An 11,228-nucleotide genomic window follows, 5' to 3' on the forward strand; every position below is an offset into this window, starting at 1 on the left:
CTCCCTCACTCTCCTGCTCTCTGTACCTTAATCTGCTGGGAGCTCTCGTTCAGATTGTCCTCTCGCTTCTTGGCCTCCTCCATCAGCTGGGCGTTCCTGCTCATCTCCAGCTGCTCCTTGTGTTTCATGTTGGCCACCTTCTTGGACTGGTCCTTCATCTGCCTGCACACACACACACACGCACACACACACACATACACAAATCCACGTCAACAGGAAGATTGAGCAGCAGCTATGGAGCAGAGTAAATACACGCCCCTCTGGTTGAGAAACAAAGTTTCAAATGTGAACTGTAGATGTGTCAAAGGTCAGCGTTTTTGGAGTTTTCTTGAAACTGGTAGAGTCACATGACGAGTACAAAGTACTACCACCCTACTGTGAAATCTGGGTTTTTATTTATATGATTTTTTTATACACATTTGCAAACATACTAGTTTTATAAAATCCAGAACTTTTTCATTTTTTTTGCTTCAACTATGTTTCTAGTTAATCAGAAAAAAAAAAAAAAAAAAAATATATATATATATATATAAATATATATATTAACATCAATATAAAGAATACAGTTTTTCTAATGATATTCTCCGCCACTGTTTAGGAATACAGTTTTTCTAATGATATTCTCCACTGTTTTCCACTGGTCTATATTTTGTATAACTATTCTTTGTATCAAAACAGGATCGTTAAAAAACACCTTCTTCTCTGTACAGTCGTGTTTCTATCAGATGAATATTTAAAAGTACAAAATAAATAAAATCTAAGCTACAAAATGATACAGTTTGACGTCAAGACACAGGTACGGCACGTGCTTCCATCGTCCATGCGTGTCAATGCTTCCATTTAAAGAAAGTTTAACTGAATACATTCAGAGACCATGCAAAAAATGTGTGGAACACACAGAAATGAAGCGCTGGAACAGCGGGAGACCAAAAATGCTAAAAATCCTCCATAAAACAGAGTCAGTCTTTTTTGGCCCAACGTTCGGGATAATGACAAGGTATGTCCACAAAACGTCTACAGCAAAGACCACTGCTTTGGATTTTTTCATTGGAGCCAATTTACTGCTATAAAACGCTAAATAAGTCAAAATAAATAAATAAGAAGGACCTACTTTTCCGCCCACTGTATATAGATCACTTTATTCAACACAAATCCTAAAGTCCAAAATCTCAGTTACTACCAGTTGCATTTTTTATTGATGCAGTTTAGTTTTTTGAAGCTGTGAAAATAACAGTTCTATTCCTTTGAGGAAATTTAAATAGCATCTCTGTACGCACAAAAATCCATTCATTTCGTGCCACACTGACCCGAAATGAATGGACGCAAAAACACATGAAGACAGGCTAAAAACAGGGGCAAAAAAAAAACCCCAACCCCAGCAACCCGGGGGTCCCCTACACAGACTAAGAGCAGTCAACATTCAATATAACACAATAATACTACAGTACTGCGATATTATCTATTCTGTGCAATAAAGAATATAATATAAGACTGATATAAGCTGAAGATCAGTGAGTGACTTTGATGAAAAGCCATGAATCAATGGCGGTGATGACATTTCAGATTTCTCCAGTCGGGAAGCCAGGGGATTTTTTTCATACAGGGATTACAGGGTGCTGGGAAAAGGGGATAAATCATTATCTGGGAAATGAAAGAGGGAGGGGGGAAAAAGACAGAGGCGAGTAAAAGGTGGGAGAAAAGGCAGAGACAGAGGGTCTTCATGGGAGCAGCGAGGTTGGAGGATGGAGAAAGGATCTAATCCCAGATTAAGCTGTCTGGAATCCATCGCGGCTCCGTCACGGAGTTCCAGTATCGGCTATCGCCGCAGCTTGATGTGATCAAGATCTTTTATCACTTTCACACGCACACACGCGGCTGAAACTGACGCTATGAATCAAGTGAGAGATAAGGATAAATGTGTCATCACACACTCACACACTCACTCACACATATATGCAGGAGATTGAATCCCACAGAGACACTTGTAGGACAGAGAGAAACCAGACGGTCAGGACAGGAGACGCTGATAAAAAAACAAAACAAAACAAAACAAAAAAACCCACGACAGCCAAGTAATTAGAGAACATTAGCACCGTGCAGCAGTGCTAACCTGTGAGTTATCTCAAAGCTACAAATGAATACGCATTTTAAACTAGACTGAACAATGTTAACTATTTCTCAGCAAACTTTTCTATATTTATCTAGAACAGTGGTTCTCAAACTGTGGTACACGTACCACCAGTGGTACAAAGTTCATATTTTCAAATTTACATTTTCAGTGTAGTGGGAGCTAACAGTGAAGGCCTCTGCTGCTGTATTCTAATGTTGGTCATCATGGTGGAGCTCAGAGAGATCCGTGTTTTCTCAGGTGGTACAGAGGATAAAAAGTTGGAGAACCACTGGTCTCGAACGTCCTTCCTTCTTGTGTTCTCTAATTTTCAGTTTTTCTCCTGGGAAGATTTTTACCCTTTATTTTTTGTTATCTTCTGGCTACATTTCAGCTGGTTTTGGCTTTCTTTTAGATATTTCTTTAGCTTCTATTGTTTTTTTTTTGGTAAATTTGTTTTCTTCTTGCTTTTCCTACAGTTACTACAATAATTACTGTGACACCAGAACGAACTAAAAATCAACAAACCAATCAAAAACCAATGTTTTTCTGCAAAAAGAAACATCATATTATAATAGAAAATAGATAGAAATTTATTGACCTGTGACCTTTCCCCACCACCACCGATCCACTCTGGTCTGACTCAACCGTGCTGTGGTTCTACCTGTTCTGCTGCTTTCCGTGCAATCTCTCTGTCTAAACCCACGAGAGAAGGCAGTTGATTTGTTTACACCTGGAGTGAAATACATTTTGGAGAGTGTAAATATTTAAAGATGCCCCCTCTGCTGCGTCTCCGTTGTGTTCCTAAGCCTCAAACCTACCTGCATAACAAACCTGAAATAACAGTGGTGAAGCATAAATTTTCTTTTATGTCAGCGTCTGTGCCAAAAAAAGTTTGGAAATTATATTGGCAGGGGATGGAAACATAAAACCCTCTGTTTGTTTGCTAAAAGGTCCGCGGGGCCCAATTCCAAACCGTCCGGAGAAACTCGGTAAGACGAGGGAAAAAAAAAAAAACTGATATGTGACGGTGGAGCCAAAAACTGCACTGCAGCACCTGGCTGTAAAAGTCACTCAATAATCATCAGTGAGCGACTGCACGGGTTTTTACTTGTGTTGCTCATGTGTGTGTGTGACCCCGTCCCCTCGCCCTCCCACCCCCCTTCTCCCCCAATGTATAAACACTACATGTTTCATATTCATACGTGTGCTGGGTCCTGAGTCCACGCCACGCCCTGAATCTGGATAAGGTTATTTGAATTTTTGGGATCAATTTTGTGAAAAACGCCCTGTATTCATGTGCAACAGGTCATAAACAGACAGGAATGTTCCTATTGGAGGATTTCCAGGAGGCTCCGACCATCTGGTTGGCTCTCTGAGGTTTTCACTGCTTCACGCTACATTTACTGTACGTATGTGAGCCTACGTGCATGTAGAATGGATTTTTGGTTTGAAATGTTTCCTACTGACTCAACACTCCCCAAACCCCACTCACCCCCGTCTCCCCCCTCCCTCCTCCCTCCTCCATCTTTTGCGCGTACAAACACTTGTTTTGCTAAAACCTCGTTTGTTTGCCCTCATCACTCGGAGCGTGGAATCGTTTGCACGTGCGGCCATCACGCGATCGCCTCGGAGACTTCCTACCTTATCTCCTCCACACTCTGCTCCTCCTAACCCGACCCGGCTCCCTCCCTCCCTCCCTCCCTCCCTCCACCGAGTTTGGCATTTGTTTGGATGCTGCACTCGACTCATTTGCATGAAAGCAACCATTTGTTCACATCAAGCCAATCTAAAAGGACAAATCCACTTCTCCGCACCGCGCCCTCTTTCCCCTCGGCCGTCTCTGAAACCACACACCCTCTCCAAATGCAACATTACCCTTTTTACTCCTCAGATGAAATATTTTCATCAGACCACAGACCATTTACTTCTTTCCTCTCCCTGGTTTCTGCCTCTCTTGCTTCAGTCCCTCCTGTCCTGTGCTTCACCTTTCACTGAAACTCGTTTCTGTCCTTCCAACACAGAGAGGTGGCCACAGCAGAGGAAAATTAAAGTACTAAGCAAAATGAATCCCCTATTATTTTTTAATGACCCCATAGAACTGTGTGGTGGTCTGTTGTTCTGCTGGGATGCTGCCGTCTACTTGCATTTCTTTCTTTTTTTTTTCCATTTTCTTGTCCAAGGATTCAACACTTTTCTCGGTTTTAAAGATTTCAAAGGGTGAAAACAAAACCTAGAAATTAGACGGCACTACTACCACTAACTACTATTTTTTTAGCCAATTTTTATGCAATGCAAGGGACCACCTGCTTTGGTTGACCTTTGACCTTGATATGGCAACCACAAGACACTTGTTTAACTTCCATTGTGCGGTCCCTCGTCTCAAAGACCAAACCTGGCTACACATTCTTTCAAAAGAAGAATTTTTTAAAACATTAATGGGTCACAGCACCCCCTGCAGGGATGGGAGGAGGGTGCAGCATCCTCCACACTGTACTGTATATGTTAGATATTGGCTTCAATGCAAAGGCTGTAAGTTTATAACATCACGCAGAGAAAACCATGTGGGAGGAAAAAAGATGATATACTTGCGATGACGTTGCAGTAATTACGGTTTAATTATTTAAAATGAATAAATTATTACATGGAATAAATAGGTCTCATTATTCTCTGAACTAATTAAAGGGTTATTTAATAATGAGACAGTTAATGAATCTCACTCCTTTTTCACATCTTCATCTTCTTGATAATGACTTACATCACTGTTACATGGATCACACAGAGATCACACCTCTGTCACTCTGACAGTGCACCCGCCTTACACACAAAGGTTCTAGGTTCAAGTCCCAGAGAAACCACATTCTAAACAGCGCCTCCTGTGGCAGCCAGTCCAGGTCGCAAAGACTCACACTGTAAACTTCGCCATTGTGCGATGAATAAGGGACTAAATTTTTTTTTTTCACACCATGTGTTACACGTTCACCTAATACACTTTTGTTACTGTCAAACTTTTATTTCTATTTTTTCATAAACAGTACTTTTGTCAAACTACTCACTCTCTCCACACCACGAGCCGATCGGCAGTGAAACCACTTTCGCCCACAGACAGAAGCGTAAACAATAACGAGCCCTTCAACCGACACTGTGTACAGAGTAACCGACGCTCCAACACAACCTGCTTCACATTAGAACAATGGTCTGAGGAGGACCACACACACAGAGCAGTGTTTACCACTGAACCTGGGTCTCTTCACACGGTCACATCAACCCACGTGCATCTATTGTGGCACGGTGTAAACAGAAACAAACACAGTCGTTTTCACTTCCTCTAATCTGCACGGACGACTTCATGAGTTGACTGTAAACAAACAGACGCCGGTCGACATCGTCGGCTAATCGTTGAACTCAGGCTGGTCATGTGCACTTCATCCTACAAATCTATATTAAAAAACAAAACTTTTTTTAGCCATTATTTAAACAATATTCAGCTTTAATCGGCCTTTTGGTTTATTTTTTGTATTAAATCTATTTGAAAAATTAAAGCAGCTGAATTTGGTCAAACATTCTCAGATATTGTTTTGTATTTGACCAAGTCTCCAAGGAGGAGCACTTCACCGTCTTTAATTTCTTTAATTTTTTTTTTTTTAAATCTACGATCCTTGAAAAAAGTTTGGTCACCCCATCTGTGTAAAAAAACACAGAATCCAAAATAATTTTACAGATATTAAAGAGCAGCGTTATACTAACATTAAAATAACACACACACACACACACACACAAATGTGAAATCCTCTAATCTGTAGTAAACATCAAGATTTTACGCCCTCATTAGCATGCAGCCGATATTCATGGAGCCACATTAAGGTAATATTAATATTACATTTGCAGACCAGGATAAATATTTGATCAGAAAGGCTCGGGAGGCTCATGTATGTTTACTGCGTGTAGTTCACCCAACATTAACATCAAGGATTTTTATTTAACTCTCCCAAATTCAGTGCTTCCTTTGAAAACGCAGGAAATATGTACTGGCTTCAGCTCGCCTATAAAAACCATAAAACCCTCAAAATATTAATAAAAACAAAAAATGCATTTTTACAGTGGGTTTGTTTTTTAATACTTTATAGATAAAAGTAAAAACACCAAGAAAGTGTCTACTGTAAAAAAATACAGGTATAGATAATAAAACTACTGTAGGAGATAATAATTACAATGATCTACGCTGTAGGGAATCCCTGCAGTGAACGAGTAAATTTGTGGGGTAAATAAGAAGGCGAGGCTGCGGGCGCCTGTGTACTGTAGGTGTACACGACCATGGGAGTAACGCAGTAAGTATGTGAGGAAGAGGTGCGGTCGAGATTTGGTTTAACATCAGGGAAAACAAAGTTGAATCTCCTCACAGACCCAGACCAGTCCAAACCAGAGATATTTAACATAGTTCCCAAATGACTGATTTGATCAATTATGTGAAAAATAATTAGATAATTGTTAGATTAATTGTTGAGTCCATAAACAAAACAGCAAAATAAATAAATTAATTAATTAATTAAAAATCTACATCTTTACATGGAGTGCGTGTTTTTTGTTATCCACTCTGCCTGGAAAAATATTCAAAATTATTATTATTTTTTATCTTTACTGAGTGCGTGTGTGTGTGCGTGTGTGTGTGCTTGTGAGTGTGCGTGCAGGTATTTTGTCTTCCCTTTGTAATCTTCAAGCTCCCAGGTTCGTTCTCACCCCTCTGTGATGACAGCAAAAAAACGCCGTCTACGGCCAGCAGAGTGCGTATGTGCTCGTGCGTGCCCATGCCCGTGCGCGCGTGTGTGTGAGTGAGTGAGTGTGTGTGTACGCGTCTGCTACTTGTCAACCATTAGCTGACAAAGCCGCGCACAACCTCAGCTCTTGGAGACGTACGGGACCTCAAAGGAATCACACGCACAAAAGAAACAATGCAATTCCTTTTAAAGTTACAGAAACCTTGATGTCAAGACACTTGGCAGTGGAAGAGGAGTTCCTCAGCTGGAGATCAAAACATCCAGACAAAAAAGAAGACAGCGTAAGAGAAGGGAAAATAAAACACCAAAAAGGCAGCAGAAGAAAGATAGGGTTTTTTTCTTCTTTTTCTTTCTTTTTTTTTGTCATGTACCAGAAAGCGTAGCGTTGCAAACTTTTTCTTTTGTTACTTTCCCCCCATAGAGTTAAATCACCAACAGAAAGACACAGAAGGAGCCAGCAAAGAAAAGAGCCGCCACTGGGGGAAAACTTTACAGCACAGACCCACGGGTTTGGAGCAGAAAACGGAGTGATTCTTACTTGATCCATTATAGTGTGAGGGTCAGAACATTTTTAATAGGACATTTTAAAAAATATGTTCCAATTAGAAAAGGCCAATCCACACAGTTAACATGTTGAAAATGTATTACTGAGCTATGGAAAGATGAAATAAAAAGAAATAAAAGAAGAATGAGGATTTTGACCTTGGAATGTGCAGCTGTACGATGCTACGCTAGCTACAGTATAAGGGCTGTGTTATTTGAATAAAATAAGTTATGTTTTAGTTTAGCAGAATTATGTAAATGTTTATATATAACCACAGACTGGACTGACGCTATCCGCAGTACCACTCTTGGCCAGAGGGGTTAAACTGACCAGTCTGAATTGCAGTGCCTGTGGCCTGACCTGGAGTCCAGTTTTTTGATAAGTTCTTCTGTGACCGCTTTCTAAAGTGGTTGCTCTTTTATTTTAACTTCCATTTGAATTTAAGTGAAACTAAAATATCAATAACTCTGCTTTTTAATCAGCATTATGTTTCCATACAGGACATGCATCATGCCACATCCACATGTCAAATGTCTTGTGATTAAAATGAAAGAGATGAAAATTGAAGTTTGTCATGAGTTGAGCTGTAACACAGGCCAGCTTTACCACTTTATTAAATCTGAAGTAGTTCCTCAAAACACAGGCCACAAAACTAAAAAAAAAATAAAAAAATGCAGAAGTATGACGACCTGAGAACCAGAGTTCACAGCTGTCCATGTTAATAATGGCAACAACACACAGCTGTGAAACGTGTCCTTTTTTTCTGTGGTTGTCTCAAATTTTAATTTATAAAGTCAGCACTGGCATCTGAGGTAAAACGCTGGTGAAGTGATGAGAAACCAGGGTGTCAGAGAGAAAGCAGAGGGGGAGAGAGAGAGAGAGGGAGAGAGAGAGGGAGAGGAAGAGAGCGGCGGGGATGGCAAGGTGTCTCCTTCATTCAAAGACAGACGCTCAATATGAGAATGATTAAAAGAGCGAAGAGACAGAGTGACGGAGATGAAAGCACGTCTCCATGCAAGGACAGGAAGTATGACAAGGAGGGAGACAGATGAGAGACACCGAGAGACAGAGGAGGAGGAGGAGGAGGAGGAGGAGGAGGAGGAGGAGGAGGGGGAATAAAAAGGCATGCGGTACTAACCTTGAGGCAAGACTGGGCAGAGCAGTGTTGCGGAATAAAGATAAAGGAGAAAGAGAGAGAGAGAGAGACAGAGAGAGAGAGAGAGAGAGAGAGAGGAGCAGGGAAAGGTGAGAGGGCAGACAGGAGTCGAGTGTTAGGTTTACCAGCTTGATCATTCTTCAAAGAGGAAAGAAACAAGAATCACAAGAAGTGACAGAGCAAAACTGAGGAACAGCAGACACAGAGAGAGAGAGAGACAGAGAGACACAGAGAGAGAGAGCCATAACAACAAGCATGATGAGGCAAACAGTTGGACAGGCAGGTTCTCACCAACTCTGTTAGTAAATGGCAGCAAGAGATCAAATAACCTGGGGACAGTCATTGTTGCTGGTTTAATGAGGGCATTAATGTGCAACAGTGGTCAGCAGAGCTGCCTTACAAGCAGTTGACCCAGGTTTGTTTCCCGGCCATCGCGTAGCCTCAGTGGTTTAATGGTGTAACGGTTAACGTGTCTGCCTTGCAAGCAGAGAGTCGAGGGTTTGATTCCCAGAGGAATCTACGTGGTGCCTCCAAGGGGCCAGGCCAAATTTCATTACGGGGCAGCGGTGGCTTAGTGGTTAAGGAAGCGGACTTCGGTCTGGAAAGCTTCAGGTTCGATTCCACCAGCTGTCAAGTTACGACTGAGGTGCTCTGAGCAAGGCACCATTCAATTGCATTTGAAAGCAGTGTACGAACTTTTCTGAAACTTTTTTATTTTTATTTTCTCTTTGCTGTTATGGGATGGCCTTGTGTGACTGCTACAAGCCTGACCTCTGGAAGCATCGAGGCCACAATGACGAAACTGCAATAACAAACCACGGAAAGTGAGCAATTAGCCAATCATAGCAGAAGCCGAGACCAGGCTAACTATGAATTATTCCTTCATTGCTTTGGATACTGCAGTTGACTTCTTTGGCTTCCGGCTGAGGCGACTTGAACAGCCCACTGCTTGGTGGAATGATTGAAAGGTCTCCAGCCATAGTCACAAAAACAATTACTGGGCGAAATTTAAAGAAAATTTATTCCTCAATTTGGGCTGACCCTGAAAAAAAAAAAGAATTCCACCCCATCAGTCCGCCTGAAGCTGGCAGAGCCCGCGCTCCAGGGTGAGATTATGCCTGGGAACGCACACGAATGAAGGCATGCCAGAGACAAATTGTCCATTACAGAACAATAAAACACGCAATAAACTCCCCTAATTTCCCCCAACTCTGGTTTATATTCTACATAACTTCAAACCACCTTCCTCTTTCTCTCATTTTCTCCCAGATTTCCTCCTCTCTGGGCCGTTTCTGACAGTTTCTTCTTTCATATCTTTATTCCCACATTAGTGCATTTCCCTTCTCTCTCCGTCTCCGCCCGTTGTTTCAGCTCCATCTTGGTGTTTTTCTCTCTTCCTCCCTCCACTACCACCACCTTCCTTTCCCCTTCCCTCTTCTTTATCCCTCTCTCTTTTCCACTCCTCCATCCAAATCCTTTATTTTGGCCATCAGGGCAAATTTTCAGCCCCATTTCCTCTCAGTGTGAAGTCACTCAGTCTGGTCCAATTAGGATTCTAGTTGCTGAAATAAATAACCTGGTACTGTTACAGCTGGTATTACACTAGAAGGGAAAGAAAAAGAAGGCCTGAATTTTTATTCTTTTTTTATTTTTTATAAACCACATCTGATCTTTTCATTAGTTATGTTCCCACTGCTCATTTGTAGCCCAGGGTTAGCCCCTGGTGCCAAGCTAAGGGTTGGGGAAAGGAGAATGCTTTTCTGCTCTGGCAAAACCTGTTTGCTTTAGGCTAAGTCTTCTGATTTACATCAGAGTCGGTCCTGGTCGACCTGAGTCACAGGTCTGTAACAGTCCATTTAACGTTGTCGAGTCAATGCTGTCTGCAGGTAAACGTACGGCCGCCGTGTTAGGTTCACACGTCTGTTTCTGTTTCTTGGTGCTGACATCTAAACAGCCAATCACAGGACAGCGAGTCAATGTATTCAGGCGTCTGGGTGAATTATTTTCACAAATAAATAATTCAAATATGTAACGCTAACACTGGTCCAACTCAACCACACGTGTCTAATGAAGTGTATAACACAGTACAGTTACACACAATTGATCAAATGTTTCCTTACTGGCACGTAGAACAAAATACTGACCTCTACTGACGACTGATGACATGGTCTGGACGAGGTTTTATTGACGGACGTTTTTGAGGCAGTAGGTAGTTATATCGAAATAAATAAATACTCAGTGAAAATTTACGATCCACCACTGTGACCACCAATTAAGACTGTGAGTACAGTGAGTCTGAAGACGTTAATGTCAACGCTGGCTATAAAGCGACGGGAAATACACAATGAGCTTTTAATAATGGTCGGCCACAGCATTAAATTAACCAGATACAGATGACATCATCGTACATCAAATAGTGTAATAAACGTGAAGCCATATATTAACTTTGGATCATCTAATATATAACTGGTAATAATAAGTTATTCAACTCCGACCGCGGCGTGGAATGCGTGTGTAGCGGTGTGCGAGAGGGAAAGTCGTATTGTCTACAAAATCCAAATGTGACTATTGTATTACAGCAGTTTTCAAACGTCCTGCACTAATTCCACATTTTAATGCCTTCTCAGTTTCCTAAGCAAAGTCTGA

General features: G+C 41.5%; 1 protein-coding gene across 1 annotated transcript in view; it reads right to left on the reverse strand.

Moving 5' to 3' along the window:
* LOC103382799 (ELKS/Rab6-interacting/CAST family member 1) overlaps window positions 1-11,228 on the reverse strand; it is a 145,658-nt gene that overhangs the window by 88,188 nt on the left and 46,242 nt on the right. The window contains exon 17 of the mRNA XM_008315718.3: window positions 27-162. Within this exon, the coding sequence (XP_008313940.1) occupies window positions 27-162 (136 nt within the window). The remainder of the gene's footprint in view (window positions 1-26; window positions 163-11,228) is intronic.

This window comes from Cynoglossus semilaevis, chromosome 8 (assembly GCF_000523025.1).
Source record: "Cynoglossus semilaevis isolate Cse_v1.0 chromosome 8, Cse_v1.0, whole genome shotgun sequence".
Lineage (NCBI taxonomy): Eukaryota > Metazoa > Chordata > Actinopteri > Pleuronectiformes > Cynoglossidae > Cynoglossus > Cynoglossus semilaevis.